At 38.3% G+C, this 20,432-nt stretch overlaps 1 protein-coding gene across 1 annotated transcript in view; it reads left to right on the top strand.

Annotated features, from left to right (window-relative positions):
- CFH (complement factor H) overlaps positions 1-20,432 on the top strand; it is a 37,987-nt gene that overhangs the window by 7,204 nt on the left and 10,351 nt on the right. Inside the window, 11 exon segments of the mRNA XM_072868525.1 lie at positions 456-532; positions 2,357-2,551; positions 4,809-4,979; positions 8,127-8,306; positions 9,861-10,061; positions 11,353-11,532; positions 13,174-13,350; positions 14,430-14,609; positions 14,754-14,927; positions 16,284-16,466; positions 18,903-19,085. Of these exon segments, the coding sequence (XP_072724626.1) occupies positions 456-532; positions 2,357-2,551; positions 4,809-4,979; positions 8,127-8,306; positions 9,861-10,061; positions 11,353-11,532; positions 13,174-13,350; positions 14,430-14,609; positions 14,754-14,927; positions 16,284-16,466; positions 18,903-19,085 (1,901 nt within the window).

Genomic DNA, 20,432 nt, shown 5'->3' with positions numbered 1-20,432 from the left:
GAAGCCATGGCATTGTGGCCATGTTGCCTTCAAACCTAACTCATCAAAGCATGAGATACATATGGTTTGGATTAAGTCCTATTTTGATGCTGTCACATGGCTTTCAGTCATACTAGAGCACAGGCAACAGGAGTTTTACTCTGCTTGCTATTGATTAAGTAAATTACCCCTAGGTTATTTGTTATGTAGCCAAAGCTTGCTATCTCTGTAATGAAGAAGCCATCATACTGATTACTTCCTACTTTCTGATTTTTTTCATATTTTTTGCCATATGCAATTAAAAGAAACAAAATAGGGAAGTTGCAGGCCAAAAAACTACTTGGTTTTGTCACGTTTTGGTTAGTCTCTGCTAGAACATATGAAACCTACTTCCTTTGCTTCAAAAACAGCAGCACTGCTGTTTCTGTCACATAACGAGACTGTATTTTAGCATTGTTTACTTTTTATTCGGTAAGATACCGGATGCTCAGCCAAAGAAATTACCGTGAGTGTCAGGCAGATGGATGGAGCAATGACATCCCTCACTGTGAAGGTAAATGGAGTTTCACATTTAATTTTTTATCAAACTGTCTTTTTGTCTGTCTGATACTATCTAGAACTAGTCTGTGATCTCTCTACTAGTATTAATTCACAGATGTTTAAATTCAAGTTATGCAGCAGTGAAACTCTTACAATGACTGCTCAGCCATTTTAGTCCAATAAGCACTCAAGCTTTTGTTAAAAAGTATTCACAAAACAGTCTTGTCACCCCCAGACTGGCTTAAAGCTCTGCCTCACCTAAAGGCCCTGATGATAGTGTAGATGTCTGCAAAACATGGTTACAGAAGACAGCTGGGATGAGGCATTTTGGATGTATGTGAAGCATGTGTGTTTTTAGCTAGTTTCCTCTTCCACCCTTGTGAATATCCTAGCCATTAAGATTTTGTTATAAGGTCTTCTCCCTATTAGCATACTGTGGAAGAACTTCAGTAAGTAAGAATGAGAGCAAGAGAGACCCAGACCTCAAGACTTAATAGACTGGATGGCTCAGATGATACTTCCCTGATTTTGGAAACCTTTTCGCCAGTCTCAAACCTGTATGATTATGAAAATAAGCTTCCTTTCTTCCCAAATATATTTTTAACTGGTCTATTTTAAAATATGTGTGCAGTGGTGAAATTTCTCTGTAGCTTAAGCATCTAATGCCAGGAAAGGGTCTCTAAGTAAAGAATCACAAATAAAAGTAGATATCTTTCTCTTGTCTAGAGTTTGTTGTCTGTGTTTTGACATTTCCTTGGTCTCAGATATTTCACATTTAGTTTACTGGATTTTCAGTGTCCTCAAATTTAGGCATACGGGTCTCTATCTGCACAGTATAGAGCAATGGTTTCCAACATTTTTTGTCACATGTCACCAAGATACTGCCATTTCAAAGTCCTTATAAGATTTTTCTTTCATGATTGAGGAGTTTTCATTAGACTGAAATATGATTGCCTATGAAAGGAACTATTTGTATAATGTCCTAATTGTGAGGAACCTAGATGATAGAATGTGAGCGCATAGGAAAGGCAGATGGCTTATAAGATGGAGAATGTTGTCAGAGAGAAGTGGGAGCTATGGTAGGCAAAACACCAGCCACTTTCGTACATGCTCAGTGATATCTATGTGAACATTTAAGAGTGAGCTTTGATATTCATTTCCCCCTTAATAAGAAATATCTGATGACATATGTTAATTCTTCCTTTTTCTGCAGTTACAAAGTTAGGAGATACAAGAGGGCTAAATTCATGGCTGACATTGTCATTTTTTACTTAGTGATATACTTGTGTTATAATTGTTCTGATACCCTTAGCTAAGATTTTTAGTTAGTAACTGAACTGTTGTAGTCAGTCAATAACACAGCACTTTTCCAGATATTTGTCTATAGCAAATTCAGTTTGGCATAGCTCTAAAGTAAATTAACCTATTTTGACAAAGTTTAATGGCCCTATGTGTCAGTCAAGGCTCATCTAACCATCCGTAGAATTCATAGGATCATAGGATAATTTAGATTTGGCGAGACCCCAGGAGGTCATGTAGTTCAGCGGGTGCTCTGTCTTTAGCCTTCAAGGGCAGAGAAGAGGATGATGAGAGCCGATCTACAAGCTTCCTCTTATGTCAGTCTCTTTTTGTGTCGGGTTTTGTATTACACCTGTTGCAAATGGTATCTGAATACATAATAAAAGTGTATATTTTTAAAATGTGTAAGGAAATTACAGTGAGTTTTCTGTATTTAACTTTTTGTGTGTGTCAATTTATTTTAGAGACTAGACCTCAAAATGGCTGTTCTTTTCCTTTCCTTTCCTTTCCTTTCGTTTTGTTTTGTTTTATTTTCCAGTGGCAAAGTGTTTACCTGTACAAGCACCAGAACACGGAAGAATAATTATGACTGGTGCATTTGAGCTAGGCCAAGAATATTCCTTTGGCCAGGTTGTAAATTTTGAATGTAATGCAAAATACAGGCTTGTTGGATCTAAAGAAATAATTTGCTCTTCTGATGGAAAATGGAATAGTGATGTACCTCAGTGCCAAGGTAAAAAGGTCACTATTTATTATCTGTAATTAAGAACCTTTATTCTTACAGACTTCTAAGGACTGGTTACCATATGGGAAACTACAAAGCTTTCACTTTATTCCACAACAATTAAGCATAGTTTGTCTGTAAACAATCTCCATTGCATATATGCAGAAGAAGTAGGATAAGAAAGAGAAATCAGAGAATATTGGATGCTAATATAGTCATAATGGACCATCTGTTTGTTCCACATTTTCACTACAAGCTGTATGTTTTGCCAGGCTGCAGTCAATTTCTTTGAAACTAGCTTTGGTATGTCTACAGAAGATTCAATCACTTCAGTGTTGTAACCACAGTAATTACAAACAATTTTGAATCTATGTGAAGAAAGTTTAAAAAATAAGCATGATTTTAATTCACTCGTGTTCTTAGGGTATATAAAATAGAAAGAAATCATGATGGATTTTTCTTTCTTCAGACTAATATGTTTTGACAAGTTAGAAGGTTAATTCATGTTTAGTTTTTACAGACCCGCAGAATCACAGAATAGGTGAGGTTGGAAGGGACCTCTGAAGGTCCCTCAAAGCAGTCAGCTAGGGCAAATTGCTCAAGACCATGTCCAGTCAGCTTTTGAACACCTCCAAGGATGGAGACTCCACAGCCTCTCTGGGTAACCCATTCCAGTGTTTGACCACTCTTAAGTAAAAATGTTTTTTCTTATGTTTAAGTGGTATTTCCTGTATTTTAATTTGTGCCCATTGCTTCTCATCTTGTCACTGGGTGCCAATGAGAAAGGTCTGGCTCCATCATCTTTACTTCTGCTGCCCCACCACAGTCAGGAATTTATACATATACACATTAATAAGATCCTCCCTCCCCCCCAAGCCTTCTTTTCTCTAGACTCTCTAAGCCTCTCTTTATCTGTCAGTTTTTCCAATTCCTTAGTTATCTTCATGTCCCTTCACTGGACCTGCTCCAGTATGTCCATGTCTTTCCTGTATTGGGGAGCTCAGACGTGAACACAGCACTCCAGATGTGGTCTGACCAGTGCTGAGTAGAGGGGAAGGATCACCTCTTTTGACCTGCCAGCCACACTCTTCCCAATGGAGGCCAGGACGCTGTTTTCTTTGTTTCCTGCAAAGGCACATTGCTGACCCCTGTTCAACTTGTTCATCAGTACTGCCAAGATTTTTTCTGCAAAACTATTTTACAGCCAGTTGACCCCACCCTGCCCCACCCACAGCTTGTACTGGTGGATGGGGTTATTCCTCCTGTTTTGCAAATAGAGATTGTATGGGATTGGACTGTCAGTATGTAAGAAGGAATCCCAGGAAGCTTATGGTAACAATCACTATTAAATATTCAGTCCATCAAGTTTCTTAGATAATTTATATGTTATCTGAGCAGGAAGTGTGCGTTTAGAAGAGTGGAGTACATGTCAGGATATCAGATACATGTACGTTTTTTTCACAATTTCAGCTCTCCATTTTCCTGCTTTGAAACCCCATTTATTATAATTTGAACAGCAGAAAGTGGGATTAAACACATGTGCTTGTAACATTTGCAGAATATAGTGAATTTTATTAAACAATGACAGTTTCACTGAGCTATATTTCATCCTAAATACAAAGTAAATCCAGCAAAGGAATCCAAGAGAACTCTTTGATGTCCTGCTCTGTAGCCTAGGAAACAAAGCCTTGAATATTTTCTGGCTTTATGAATGCAGTTTTTGGAAACTGCAAGATCTCAGTGGTCTTATCGGGTTTGGCAAGGAGCTGGGGATGCTGAGGTTCTTTTATAGATAGTGAAGCATTCTAGTGTCAGTTTTCCAGAAAGTTTAGTTCTTTTTTCCTGTTGATGCCATGATTTAACTAATTGTATACTGGCTATGAGAACGCTTTAGGTTTGCTGGAAATTGCAAGGAAATTAAATAATCTGAAAAATGGAAAATCCTAAAATTCAGCTAGCCTAGTTGCTTATTTTAGAATGTCCCCTGCCTTATATACTGATTCTGAGATCCATTAAAATCCAAAGCAAAGCCCTGAAATCTGTCTCATGAACCAGTTTGCTACTGATGCTGTGCTACACCACACTTTCTACCTGGCACCCACAATCAGGTCATTGAAGAGTTCTCAAATAAGTTTCAAACAGTTTCAAATGCAAATGTTTTTGTGAAGTCAAATGAAAAAAACTCTAAATTTTATTCCAATAGGCAATTATTCTCAGCAAATAAAAATAAACTAAAATATATGGATTTTGTCTTTCTCAATTTCAGAGATTATCTGTGATGTGCCAAAAATTCTGCATGGATATGTACATTCTCCAAAGGGGTCTTACAAGGAATCTGAACAACTACAGTTTGCCTGTGATGAAGGATACAGATATGGTGAAAGAGCAGATGTACAATGTACTGAATCAGGATGGAATCCAACCCCCTATTGCACTGGTTAGCCTTGCCTAAAGTTATTTTGCACATTTGTTGTGTTTGGAAGTAATTTCAGAGATTAGTAATGACAAAAGTTAGTTAATTCATAACAAAGGAATCCATCCACATCTGACCAATATCCCATGAAGATCTGGAAGGATTAAGTGTTAAAGGGACCAGACAACTGGATAAGAGTTTTCCATAGAGAGCAGTAGCAAAAGCAGTTAATTCAGTCTTTTGTTACTTGAGTGTAGTTAAATAGTCCATGAAGCAACAATTGCTCCAGTATACTGCGTACATGAGATTGATGCTAAAATACTTCATGCAGCATTAGTAGCTGTTGTTATTTTATTCTTTTTTTATACGATTCTGAATTAGTGGGGAGAACATAGGAAAAAGATTTATTGGGTTAGAAAAAAATCCTAATTTGGACAAACAGGAAGGATAAAGCTGAACGTCTTTACCTTCTATAAAATATGATGAAAATGTTTTATCTAAGGAATGGAAAAATCAGACACTAAAAAGAATATTTAAGCAAGCAGGAGAAAAAAAGTATTAATACCTGAGAAATTCAAACTACAGAAGGAATCTGAAATTTTTAATGGCATGGGAAAATTAACATTTGAAGCCAACTTTTTAGAGCAGTGGTATGGTTTTTGAAGTCCTATTGTCTTCACATCAAGTCTCGATAGTTTTTTAAGTGCGTTTAACATGAACATAGCTGGTACAAGTCAGTGGCTGTGCTGTATGTTGGAAGACTGGGTAAAGAAGTATTTGTCTGATACCATATTAATTACAGCAGTATGAATAAAATTGGGGAAGGCTAATAGTCTTGGCTTGATGACCTACTTATGAATCACAAGCAGTTCTTTGAGGGGGAGATACAAGTTAATGCATCTTCAGGTCTTCCGTGTTCAGTGGTTGAGATGCTGTGTCACCATAGCCAAGACTCTGCTACTTGTAATTGTAGGACTCAGTAAAACCACTCAGTAAAATCCCAATCAACATCTCACCCTGTATGAACATTTGAGACCACAGAAGTTTCCTTGACCTACTGAACTGACCTCTGCATTTTGACTGAGTGTCCTGATGAGTCTTACTGTAATTTGAGCAGACTGAGCACCTGGTTCCTAGTCATTATATCCATTCTTGAAATTTCCAGACTACTAGTTCCGATCAACCAGTTCCAACCAAAGAGGAACAATTCAGAAATGATCCCTATTTCACTGGTGAAACTTTAGTAAGAAGTTGTTAGTGTACTGTGCAACCTTTCAGAAATTACTGGAAATTACAAAAGTATCTTTCAAATTAAAACCCTGACTTAAGTTTGTAAGCTGCCTTTCAAGAGTTCTTCTGAAATAGTGAGATAGTGTTGTAGGAAGAACAATCTGAAGTTGACATGGCCATTTCCAAAGGAGTTTGAGCAAATGTGAAGTATCAGAAAGATAAATTCAGAAAGATAAGTAGTCCATTGATGGCCATAGGTGTCTAAGCTGAAAATTACAGTGGAATTGTAGTGCTGGATTAGACATAAAGCTGAAAACAATAGTACTTTCTCCACAGCCATTATGTCAATAATTGTGTACAACATAGAGTTGAAGTTCACTAACCCTAAGAACCATGGACATGAAGTGATACATAAACAGAAACCAAAGTAACATGGTATGCATGAATCCTGCCACTGTCCATGACCCTTAGTCTAGGATGAAGACAGCAATTTGTTTAATGTCATCAGAACTGTAATTGCACAACCACATTATCCATTGTGTTCAAACTTCCCATCAGAAACTGTCTGAGAATCTCTACAAATTAATATATTTACAATGCTGAAACTCCTTCTTGCTTTCTAAGTCCCAGATGCCTTCTGAGCAGTTAAGATGACAAATCCATAATTTCTGAGGCTAGTCCTGTTTGACATCAGCCCTCTGGTTCATGGATTTTACTTTTGTTTCATTCAATTACAGCACTTAAAGACTGTAATTAAATCTCCAAATCCCGCAAACAGAAATATGCACGTTATGTCCCAGTTGAAACAGTTTGATAGAAATTTTGGGGAAATCATTAGTGCCTTGAATTGTCTTCAAGAAATTGCCAAACACTTGAAACTGGAAAAAAATGTTGGCAACCGGGCAACGTTGTAGGATGTTATGTACCACCCACCTTCCTGAAACCTCTTCCAGAAAGACTCCTTTAGAAATAAAGAGTAGTCAGTCTTAGTGCCCACTCAAGTTCTTGACCTTTCTGCTTCAAGATTAGTAATGATATTAATTGATACACATTGCCTATGGTTTAGCAACATACTGCTTTTGAGAAGTGCCAAACAAAACATTCTTCCAGACACTGACATACTGGGCTCTGATACTTCGGGCACATTCAAATAGTGGTTCTGGATCCTACTTGACTTACCACTGAACCTAGATGATTCAGCAGTACATGCATACAGCCGATTCGCCCAGCTTCACTGCGCAGCAGCACCAACCTGTAGTTACCTTATAGTCAACCCCTCCCAGCCCTGAGTGTGTTGGTGATATTTTCTAAATTGGAAGCAGAATACAAAAAAACCCAAAAGACAGGATCTGGTTTATAAATAATATGTTTGCCTGGCTTCTCCGAGCATAAAGATCTCATGAGCTTTTTAGAATAGCATTCTTGTCCTTCCTCAGTTGTTGAAATACTTCCAGTGTCAGTGCAAGACCCTATTCTTAATGACACCGGCTTTGAATGATCAGTTCCTAGTTAAGTATAGTTATTTCTCCATTTAGGACCTGCTGGTGAACCTGCCCTCCTTTGGGACAGTGTCCATAAACCAGACCAGGAGAGCTGTGAGTGAGCCCAGCATAGGTCATTTTGAGCTCCAGCTGTGGAATGACCTACTGGAAAAGATTAGCCAAATTCAGCTTGATCACCTCCAGTTCTTGCTCCAACCATTCTCTTTGCAATTAAGTTTTAATCTTCTAATTAGCATGACATCAGTAACAGCTGTCACTCTCCTCTTACAGAACCGCACATTTCTAAGAGTGGGAGAAATGTAACCTTTTCTTTGCCCCAAGAAACATCTTTTTAACAATTTTATGCAGTTATGGTCAATATACTATGAAAATAAGAACTTATGCAATAAATACAAACATATTCTTCAAATTAGCATCCAGTATTTTTCTTTTTATTTAGAAATTTTATGCTCTCCTCCAAGAATTCGCAATGGGAACTTTAGACCTCAAGAAGACAACTACATAGCAGGTGATATAATCACAATACAGTGTTATCCTGGATATCACTTTAAAACATTGACTGGCAAAAGTACAGCTGAATGCACCAAGAATGGCTGGGTGCCTGATCCAGGTTGTGTCCGTAAGTAGCTCTCATTAATGTAGATAAAATATGTAGAGTTGTTGGAAATATCTCAGTGAAAAAGAGGTCAAGAGAAAAACTTAAGAAGTGTGAGAAATGAGAGTTGCTTATTCATTGTGTTTCCTCATGATGTAAAGCTTAATTTGATTGCTTAGAAAAATCATCTATAAAAACAATGGTATAATCTACATTTACATTATGTTTATAAACACAGGTATTATCTATTACTGTGTTTGTGAAAGTATGTGTTAAAAAGTGCTATAGTCAGCTCCCTGTCAGGAAGGTTTGTGGTCTGCCTGAGGAGTAGCATGCCAGTCAAGATAAGAGGACACAGTGAGTGTTAAAGTATCCAAACCAAAACAAAACATAGGTAATGGTTGAAAGGTATCTTTCACTGTAGTTAACACAGCTTTAGGTTTTTGCTTGCAGTTGTGTGTTGGTATATTATGAACAATCACAGTATTATTCTACCTATAATAACCTGTCAAATAACAAACCAAGATATTCTTGATTGTTTATGAGTTCTTCCTTGGCTTAAACTTCCCATAACTACAATGATAGTTTTGCCCAGTAGGCACAGCATTAACAAATAAATAAATAAATTAGCAATTAATTTCATAATCTAGCACTCTTTGATCTTTGGTCACTGAAAATAGAAGAAAAACTTAGAAAACAGGATGTGAGAGAAACCCTGATGAAATCAGTCTCGTAAATGAACCTTTGGATGATTTGAACTATTCCTGAAAAGTGCACTGTTAGTATCTGGATTAATCTTCTCTCTATGTATGTGTGGGTTCTAAAATTCAAGTATCATTCTGAGACCACCTCACTCATTATTGAACGGTCTGTCCGGTGGGTGATTTCCCCTGCCCCAGCATGTAGGCTCTGGGTCAGAGCACTTCAGGAGCAACCTACCTGCCATGGCCAAGTAGGACACCCTGGGTAAATGTGATTGAAAGCTTCTAGGAATCTCCTCCTTCTGTCCTTGACTTGTACCTGAAAAGGGTCCGTTCTTTTGAGGAACTGAGAGAACAAAAGAAAAACGCTATAGTTTTAAAATGAACATGAGAAGAGCTAGGAAGAGCTATTGGTGCAGAATCTGAAAAGTTACAAATGAAAATGGTGACAGGAGTCATCTCAATTTTAAGAGTCCACAGTTCAGTGTCTATATCTGAGCTAGCTGTCTGGGCTTCCATCATGGTGTGTATAGTAAATTTAGTCAAGACACTCTACAAAAAGAGTGTCACCTCACCGCAGAATAAATACTTACATTTGGCCTCGTGAAGCAGCCTTTGGAGTCCACTGAGACTATTGACTAGATTTCTGTTGGTTGCAATGAAAATGGAGGGAACCAACATAGGTACAGGTGGTGACAAAGACACCAGAAGCAGAGTGCAATTGTTCCTGCACTCCTTAGGATCTGCCAAGGTGTCCAGTCCTGATTCTGCCAGTTTCAGAAAACACTCAGATGATGAAGCTGAAGCTGAATTAATTGTGTCCTGAGCTTTTTGTCATGCATGTGTTGATATTGTTGCTGTTAAATTCTATTTCAAGAGAAACCGTGTGACTACCCAGTTATAGAAAATGGCAAGTTACATGAAACACTGGAGAACCACAGAAACCATTACTTTCCAGCGAGGCTTGGGCAGTACGTTGATTACTACTGCAATAATGGTTATTCAACCCTGAGTGGCGAACGCTGGGTTCGAATGGTCTGTTCTGAAAGGGGCTGGTCTCCAGAGCCAAAATGCCTCAGTAAGTACATTTCTACTATAAGCTCAATTCTGTTATAATTAGCAAAGGTCTGTGCAGCATGAATTGTGCCAATGGAGCACAAGACAGAACAAAGAACAGTTTGTTAAAGTAGAACTGCTTTAGTTGGCCCCTGAACTGCACCCAGAGTGCCATTCTATCTGCAGAAGTCAAACTGTCCACTGGTGAGTGACACTCTGAAGTGAGTAAGGCTGAAACAATGCCTTTGGATTTTGGAGATTCTTTACTCCTGACACTATCCATGAGATTAAGAAACAGGAAATGTTTCTCAACTCTGGCTTCTGGGTCACGTGCATGCATCTACTTTTACCTGCACGCACAGCTGCGCATACAAACAAAGAGTTTCTACTTTATGTAAATACATTCTTCCTTCCATGGCTTGGGCACTTTTTCTAGAGGTTCCTCTCTGAGATCCATTGCCTGGTCCCTTTGGAGAACGTTTGGGACTGAGAAGGTGGCGCACTCTTGCAATAAGCTGAAAGCGAGCATGGCATCAGCAAGAGATTCAGATACACTGACTTAATGATTGAACTATAGAAAACAGATTTAAAGCAGCGAGCTGAGGCCTCCTCTCCTAACACACATCTTCAGTCACAGTAAAGTTCCTACCTAGTGGTACGGTTTGCAAGTGGATTACAAAAGGGTGATCTTTCCCTGTTGCCCTCAGTGGAGTGGTGCTCAATACAGGAAATGAGTGGAGTCCTGCCTGGAGGAAAGGACCAGTTACTCAAGTAACACAGCTATAGCATTCCTTCGGCCATCTCCCTTGTGTCTGGGCTCTTGGGGGCACAGGATGCCGTAGAGCCAGCGTGCTTAACTGTTGCTAAAATCTCTAGAGCTGGTTTGGGAGGCTGATACCTTTGCACTGAGATGATAAAATCTGGAGGCAAATGCTGAAAATCACTCAGGGCAGACATCAACATTTTAGAGACGTAGCAGACCAAACCGGAGCTGGTGTACAGGACACTAGATGCACTGAAGTTAGCCAACCTTGCTTATGAACGCTAGGTAGGTGATATTGTTTAGTAGACCACTTCTTAGAAAGCACTTCATGTAGTTACTTGCACTCCTGTTCATGTGATTCATTAATCTTAGGGCAGTGAAACAAAACAAGCTTTCATTCAGGTTTGAACACGAATGTCTTTTTGGGATAGAAGGATACAGAAAGGTGCTAGGAGGCCCTTTTTGAGTAACTGTCTTCCTAAGAATTAATTTACCTCAGTTCTTCCTGTACAAATTACTGTGGTTAAATGTACTTACCTTCCTTCTTTAGAAAAATGTCGTGTTGGACAGCTGAAAAATGGTTATTTCCCACGTAGCCCGAAGAATGTTTACATGGAAGGTGAAAGAATTAAATATGTTTGCAACAGTGACTATCATACTGAACATGAAGGTGGGGAAGTCACGTGCACAAAGGATGACTGGTCACCTCCTCCAAGATGTATCCGTAAAAGTGAGTGTGCTTGTATTTTGTTGAGGTTTCTACCTAAAACCAGTCAATCTGTCATCACATCACCTACGTTAATCCATCACCACTGCTTAGTAACTCTAAGTCTAGGTGCTCTACAACTGAAACACAATGCTGTGATTCTCTCAGCTGGCTCATGCAGCTCTCATGTCCCTGTATGCTGCTGAGGTCAGTAGCTATACAACCGTGCAGAATGTAACCCTGTAAAACGTCCACACATGGCTCATTCAGATCTCCTAGAATGTAAGCTCTGGGATGGGAATCATAGTCCTTTTGTCTTCAGTAGTGAAATCTGGTTATAGCATAGCTGTACAGTAATATAATAAATAGTAATCATTCCCCTTGCACAGCCTATCTGTAATTTCTTGTCTCCTTTCAGCCTCTCGCTATGCCACCTGATCCCTGTTTCTCTTGCTTCCTTTCCAATTAGCATCATACTGGAAGGGGGGAGGAATAGGAAGGTTACCTCTCCTAACTCTATTTCCAGCTTTTGTTCCTGACTTGCACCAGCCTTGAAATTGCTAGAATGTCTCACAGGAACTTTAAATACTTTAGATAATGATTTCATACGGACAAAAGAAATAATTCAACCTAACTTTTCTTAGACTGTAAAAATATTTTTTTAGGAAACAATTCCACCCTGGCAGAGACACCGTCCATAGAATGTTTTGGACCACCACCCACTGAGATTTTGACATAGCAATGAGCAAGCAAAAGAAAATTTTATTGTTCCTACTGCTAGGCAACCGTGGGCATTACTGGTATAAACACCAACACATTTGATGTGAAATTTAAACTTCTGAAGCTGTTGCATTAAAGTATCATGAACTCTGCTCCCAACATTCAAATACATCCTCTAGTGTTCCTCAAAGTCTTTTTTTTTTTGTATCTTTATTTACTTGATCTCTAATGAGCAAATGTTGCTATTTGTTGTAGTGTTAATTTCTTAAAATGAAGAAACTCCTTCACAGAATAATGTATTAGTAAATAACTTAGCATACTACAGAAGTTGTCTTCCAGAATACAAGAGCATAACATCCAACCGAGACAACTGATTTCCATCCGTTTAGACTGGCTTAAACAATGTATTCCAAGTGGTGTGAAATCAGTTACAACATTGGGTCTGTCTGCACTAGTGTTTCAGTGTGCAAGAAAGGGTCCTTTGGTACAAATTTGCTTTAGTCCTGCGGTATTGCACTCTGAACAATTTCTCTTTGGTAGAACCGAGTTGGTACCTGCACACCGTGGTGATCTCTGGCATGCCCCCCTTGCAATATGGACAGAAGGTCCTCTTCATGCATGCACAGTGCAGTGCACACCCAACATGAATTTAATTTCTAGTGAAGACCAGATGTGGACAAATAATTTTGGAAGCTTACAGGACTGCTGCAAATCAAACCCCTGTCCATTCCTGTTTGTGCTGCACAAGTTGGTAACTGTGAACTTTGACTTTTCACTTTCCATTTGTCTCCCAGGAGGAGAGCTCAATGCAGAAGCAAAAATTCATGTGCTCTTAAAAATGTTCTAAATCCTACTGCTGTTTCATTTGTCCTCCTTCTTCTGTGTATGATAAGCATGTAGTTTCGCAGTGTTTTACGTGGAAGAAATTCTGTCTATCTCTTTCAGAAACATGCCAGAATATCAACTTTGACAATGGTTCTTTGACCGGGAGCAGGAAAACATTTCGTTTACAGGAGAAGGTCCCCTATAGTTGTAATACTGGCTTTGTAACTCCAGAAGGACAAGAAAGAGGAGTGATACAGTGTCAAGAGAATGGGTGGACTCCACCTCCAAAGTGCATCAGTGAGTAGCATAAAGGCTTCAGAGCTCCCTATCATTGTCACTGGGGCAGACATGATGTCCTATGTACTCAGATTTTTGTCATCTAGATTGGTAGAGTTTTATTACTGGGCAGAGGGAGACTCAAATAGAGGACTGATCCTCCAGAGATTAACCTTTCTGGGGCTCCAAGAAACTGAGAGAGAAAACATAAAGGAAGGCAGGAAAATATCTACTGTCTTCTAGGTGAGCCATCTTTTTGGACCTCTAGCATGAAGTAGATGGTAATCACTGACCTCTCCAGAGGTACCTCTCCTGATACAAGGTACATATGCCCAAATTTACTCCCAATTCTGCCGCCTTTCACACTTGTGAGGGAGGATTTATGAAGAAGTGCCTGTGAACCAAGGGATTCTGCCAAGAACTTTCTTTAAATGTGACCAAACGAGAGAAAAATGGGATTCATCATTTGGAAAGATGTTCTCACTATGCATAAAAAGTACTATGCATATGTCTGCCCTGGTGTTAAAAAGTACATTTGTGAAAAACAACAGAGTGCTTTTTCTGGAAAATACCTCCATACTGTTGTTCCCTTTTTCCTCTTAGAAGTTCCTTCCTCTCCTGAACAGGGGTGTAAGATAGTCTTCCTTAATCTTCCAGTGTTATGGTACCAAGGCTCATAATAGTGACCAGCTTTAGCTGATATTGTATCTTGTCCTTTTATTTCAGACTGCCTTTACCTAGGATTTTGCGGCTTTTTTTCTGACCCACTCACAAATGGGGAACAGGAGTACAAACTGTTTGCTATGACACCAGTAATAATAATACGTAGTAGAAGGAAAGGAACTGAAGCTAAGGAAGAAATATTTATGCTAGATATTACTTCTATTCACATATTTCTGAAGATTAATGCAATAGATATTATGTGAATATGCTACATATGATAGTCTACATTCATATTCTGGCAATGCAGAATGTTTAATGTTTCAAATATACTGAGTAGTTCAGTAGACTAGCACACACTAAGGCACCTACAGAAATGATGGTTCCAAAGGACAGTGTTTCTGGATCACAAAATGCACTAACTTTGTTTTATTCTACAGAATCATGTAAAACACCTCATGTGGACATTTTGAATTACCCCACAAATAAAACTGTGTTCATGGCTGAAGATACAATTGAGTATGCATGTTTGGAGGGATATCAAACTGCAAATAATACGCCAACTGGTACTTCAAGGTGTGGCATAAACGGTGAATGGAGTCCAACGCCCCAGTGTCTTGGTGAATATTGTGTTTGCTAATCAGTGTAACTCTGTATACACTTTGTGAAACTGTTTTCTTTAAGACTTTCTTTGGTTTTGTTCTACTCATTAGTGTACTTTTTGTAGGGTGTACACTATATGTTAAAATATTTTGTCTTTGTAGCAATAGAATGTGCAATACTGATGTTGCCCAATCGAGATTTTTCTCCTAAGAAGGATAAATACCGCAATGGAGATGTTGTGAAATTTACCTGTGCAAACAAGTACGTGAGAGTGGGACCTGCCTCTACTCAGTGCTATTACTTTGGATGGTATCCATCACCACCAGTATGTAAAGGTAATTCTTCTGTTAACTTTATTGTAGCAGGAAATATATGAAAATGCCTGAGTCCTGAAGACTTTCTGCAGACACTTTCTATAAGCCAGTCTTGCTCCCAAGAACAATTATCCCATCTTTGTCTCTGAAAGGGCAAGAACTGGTCCTCTTCAGATCATTTCATACTGTTTTGCTATTTTATGTGAAAGATTCTGAACAGTTGAACTTTCAGTGTTAAACTTTCTGTTAGCTTTAGTTATGCCAGTTGGACTTCTGCAATAACTGCAAGTGAGCTGGTAAGTGGCTTGCACAAAATTTCACTCAGGTTATTGACTGTAATGTATGAAAAATTATTTATTATTCAAAAAGGCATAATAATGTGCAATATGGCAGCCAGAAGTTATTAATTTGAGTAATGTCCTTTCTTACTGTGTCTTAAATGTCCTAAGTTTTGCCACTGCCTAATGTTGATACCCATCAGATATTGTACACTATGTTCCTTTTTCTGATCACATGATATTGAAGAAAAAAAATAGTTTTGGAGGTAACACACAGCTGGACCCAAGCAAAAGAAACACAGTGAAAGGTTTTCCTGTGAAATTCCTCAGCTTCATCCGGTAGGATGAACAAACTCATGCAGAAGGGAAGATATATGCCCCTATTCTTCTCATCCTTTTGGGACAGAGCACAACTTAGTGGCATTTAAAAAGAGTTTATTTTGCTGGTGCTATGCCCTTTCATGAGGCAGCTTGAGAGGATGAAAGGATCTCATATTTCTCGTCTCCCTTCCTTCCCACTCGATCAGTTTCCTTGTTGTCTTCCATGCTCTCATCCTTCTTTTTGCTCACTCTCTTTTGCATTTAAAAACAAGTATGTTTCACATAGTGGGCTCTTTAGCTCAGGAACATTTTAAGCTCCCTTAACAGGAGTTCCATTCACTCCATCAGAAGTTAATTCCTTTAATATATGGTACGTATCACTTACTTGCTGGGTGATTTTTATAATATAGGTTATTATTCCTTGCAGAATTTTCACCTTTTTTTTTTTTTTAAAGAATACTGAAGTTGTCATCCATTTAACACTTTTTTTTCTCTTAAAAGTGGGTTGGTTTTATCAACCACTTCTTTTATCATAGCAGGAAATTGACAGTGCATGGAAATAAGAGTAGAGTGAGCCAGGGTCATGCATATCTGTTTGTGATCTCCAGCCCAACAGGAATCCAGATATTCAAAGGCATAAACCAATGACCTGTTTAACCTGTTCTACTGATTTTTCTTAGCTTTAAACAACAAATTCAATTTATTTTGTGTTGCACTTAATATATAGCTGTGCCAAAAGTACTGAGTTCAGAGCATAGATTTGATCTCTTGATTTCAGCGAACGCCAGGAGCTGTGGACCTCCACCTGAGATTACCAATGGAATTATTGCTGGTGGCTCTGTGGAACAGTATTGGCATGGGGACAAAAAACAGTATGACTGCAACATCGAATTTAAATTGTTTGGATCAAAGGAAATAGAATGTGTTGACGGGCAATGGTCATCTCCTCCCTCTTGCATTGGTAATCTATATAACTCTTACTTGTGAGAAGTCTATAATTCACTGTAGACTAATACTTCACAGATATTTTCACAATTAAAATTACATATTTGCAGGTGTAACATTCAAAATCATGTTATGGAGGAAAAGTAAACACACACTATATGTAAAGCCAAAACCTTATTAGTAGTATGATTGAAATCTTGACAGTCCTATCAAAGAATTTTTGTGAGTCCATACCAAATGATTATAGAAAGAAAATAAATATGTAATATATAAAGAATAATTATAAATACATAAAAATATAAAAATATAATTATAAATAAATATAAATGATACAGAATATCTAAGTAATACAAATAATTTATAATATATAGTTACAATTGTTATACTCACACCTTCTCTTATTTACCCCTCTTTCTGGTATTATGCTCACCCTTCCACTGCCCCTTTGGGTCCTAAAGTCAATGGCTTCAGTCTGGTGTGTTTTGGAGGCAAGTTGCAGCACTTTTATCAGTACCTCAAGTCATTCACTGGGAGGAATAATGTTGATGCTGATGATTTCCTATTCCTCCTTACAAGATCTGCTTGGGGTAATTTTTAGGTTTGCTAGCATGCTTTTATGCCTTGCCCTTTTTTCACTGGTCTACAAGTTCTGAATTAGATATGTTAAGTGTGTTTTAAATATGTTAGATACTTGTTCTTTGCTCTTTTTATTACCCCTAAAACCAGTTTTGATCAGCTCCAGGTCTAAGCTGGCCTTTTGTGAGCTATTCATAACGTTGGGGTGCCAGGCTATGCCCTGTCTCTTACCATCCTGTGCCTCTACTCTGCCACACCCAACCTTTGTTCCCACTTCTCAAGGACTCTGTTATCATACCAGGCCTGTATTCACCTGCATCATTATATTAGAGTCACAAATACTCACTCTACAGAGACTAAAAACTTGTTACCAGTATGTATATAAAACTATGGTTGTGCCATACAGAGATAACCAAAAGTAAAATAAATAGCTATAGCCTGGTCACTAGAAAAATTGCTGTTACAGCTAAAACAAGTCAAACCAAGCCTCCAGGCAGGTCAGGACAGGTTCTGACAAAGTAAGCCTGATAAGCCTCCATCCTGAGGCCTTGCAAGCTCGGTACAAACTCTGTGGCCTCTTTCTAGGAATGGCAATACTGTATGTTACTGGGGCACAGGGCTACAAACACGATGACTATGAATGCATTATGTACGTTGCTGTCTTCCCTAGGCTAGAGTCAGACATGTCCAACAGTTTTTTATAGTCCTTATGTTGAAGTGGTGAATAGTTCTACAGTCAACTCTCCCGCCTAAGCAAAAGCACCCACTTTCTGTGCATGTCATTAGGTAGCGTAGCTCAAACCTGAGAGCAGGAATGTCAATGACAGGAGTTAAAAAAATACTTGTGCAAAACTACTATTTGTTGGTTAAGACAGTGTCTCAGAATTGAAGTAGAATTCAATATTCAAGCTGAAAATCTATAAACACAGAAGACAATTTGGGACATTCTTATGGAGCAGGATCTAACTGCAGAACCCATAAATGGTGGGTTTTTATGGACTAGTTTACTCTGTCCCTATATGTATACATTCTGACATGTCTTCCGTGAGCAACACTAGTGGTTTAAAAAAGTACAGTGTGGAGCTTGCATCTTTTCAATCCTTGATCCAGTGAGAATAGTTTCCGTGCACAGGCTTGAAAGAAGAGTGATCCAAACTTGAGTGCAGGGTTGTTCAAATTCCATTTTTAAATTTATCATGGGTCTTCCCTCTTCCACATTAAGAGCAGGCTGTGTGCCATTATTCCCCTTACATGCCTTTTTCCTCCTTCAAAAAAACTACTCACACACTGCACTCATCTGTGCAAGCCGTCACACTTTGCTGTCACTACCACTGCAACAGTGACAGCCCAAAGCAGGAACTGCTGTTATCACACATAGGTGACAGCGCTGCAGCCCTCTAAGTGGTGTTACAGTGGTTTTCAGTTCTTGTAATAATACTAATTGAAAGTACACATTACAAATGTGTAGGTGTATAATCAAATATAATTTTGACTGATCAGAATCAGGGATCCAGGTGAGTTGGATTGATCCCACTCAGGGATCCAGGTGAATTGGACTAATTGGGAGGTTTTCTTACACTTTAGGGTTTATGTACCAATGAAAAACAGTTTGGGAAATTAATGTTAGCTGAAACTACTTGTGGAGCATGCTGTGGAGTTACCACAGTGATGGAAAAGGAAGGGAAAAGACAGGAGAGGGATTTAGTAAACTGACTAAAACATATACATATTCCAGCTGTGTTGAAGTTTAGTTGTTGCAATTAATGGGAGTAGGTTTGACACTCCAATGCAAATATAGTTATTTTTATTTAAGTTCTTCCAGCTATTCATATATAACTCCAATATTATTGTGGAGTACTTCTGCTCTTTTCAACAGAAGACAAAATGCCATGTGGATCACCTTCCTCTATTCCGAATATTGTTCTTCATCAGGAAGACCAGACCCAGTTTTCACATGGTGATGAATTCATTTGTGGATGTAAACAAGGCTCTGGCAATTCTAAGGAAATGAAAATAAAATGTCTTAATGGGGAATGGAAGCCTTTACCTCTTTGTGCCGGTAATCTATTTCCATAATATTTCCATAATATTTCAGCTATGAGTGTAGCATAGTTCTATTCAAAATTTCAAGGATTTCAGCAATCAATGTGTAGCCAGAGATACTACAGTTTCATGCATCTCAACTAAGTTTTTTTAATTTACTCCTCTTTTAAATGTGAACATGTCTTTCATCCTGGAAAGACTCTGCACCTACAACTTCGTAAGTGCTCTGAGTAGGTTTGGGGAAGGAAACGGACCCTTGCACAGTGGCTAACATCAAGTATGGGGGTATATCTTTGGTATATGGTTACTTTTACCCATTTTCCAGCATTCCTCTCTGGTAATGATCCTTCAGAAGCCTTGGGACATGCCTGCAATAAGGTAGCATGCCTGTTGCGTTAATTACTTGCAGTTTTATGTCTCTCTATACTACTTTGCTTTTTAAAAATCCTACTGGGGATTAAAAATAATATTAGTAGCCACAATGTGCTAGGCTTATCCCATCCTTACCATTTTTGTATGGATTAGTCCTTTTCATTTCTGATCAGTAGTATGCTCTTTTTTCTCATCTTCCCATTTAGTTTTGCAGTGCATAAATGGAATGAAAGTAATGCCTTTTAAAAAGATAGAAAGCAAAGCCTTTTCCTAAGAAAAAGAAAAAGAAATTACACTGAAGTCAATAATTTCAGAAAAAAACAATACTGGACAAGAAGGAGTCTTGTCTGGGATAAATTATTCCAGCACTTCACTTATCTTTAACAGAATACAGTTTATTATATATCCAATTCTTGGTTCCCCCTTTCTTCAGAAGTGATTTTATATTTATCAGTGATTTGAGTGCACTATACCTTTATTTACAATTGCATTGAGGGTTGAATCTGGCACAAAACACAGTCTGCTTAGCTTTCACAAGTAGCTTGTGTTCTGACTCTCAGAACAACCAGTCAAGGACACAAGACCTGGTTATGACTTAGATATACTTTCACAGGAGGTTGATACCCGATACATATTTGGTGTGGAGTAGTACTTCCTTTATGACCCTGTTTCTACAAGCAAAAGAAAGTTTCTCTTCCTGCTCATCTTACTACCTTTTTATAGTTTTAGGGAAGAAAAAAAATGCTTAGTTTTTATATTATTTACTGCACTCAGAAAATGGGATCCTGTCAACATAAAAATAATTGCTTTGTGAGTGGGAACAGTCTCTGCTTTAGATAGCAGGAACAAAAAAATAATTCTGTTTCTGTAATCTAGGAACCTTAGGAGTTACTTCAAACTGCAGTAAATAAAAAAACACTTTCACATGGACATGCATTAGGAAACTGATGACCTCTTCATCAGTGAATGCGTATGTATGTATTATCTGAAC

The sequence above is a fragment of the Ciconia boyciana genome, chromosome 7, assembly GCF_034638445.1.
Source record: "Ciconia boyciana chromosome 7, ASM3463844v1, whole genome shotgun sequence".
Classification (NCBI taxonomy): Eukaryota; Metazoa; Chordata; class Aves; order Ciconiiformes; family Ciconiidae; genus Ciconia; species Ciconia boyciana.
This window is presented reverse-complemented; position numbering and strand designations above follow the sequence as displayed.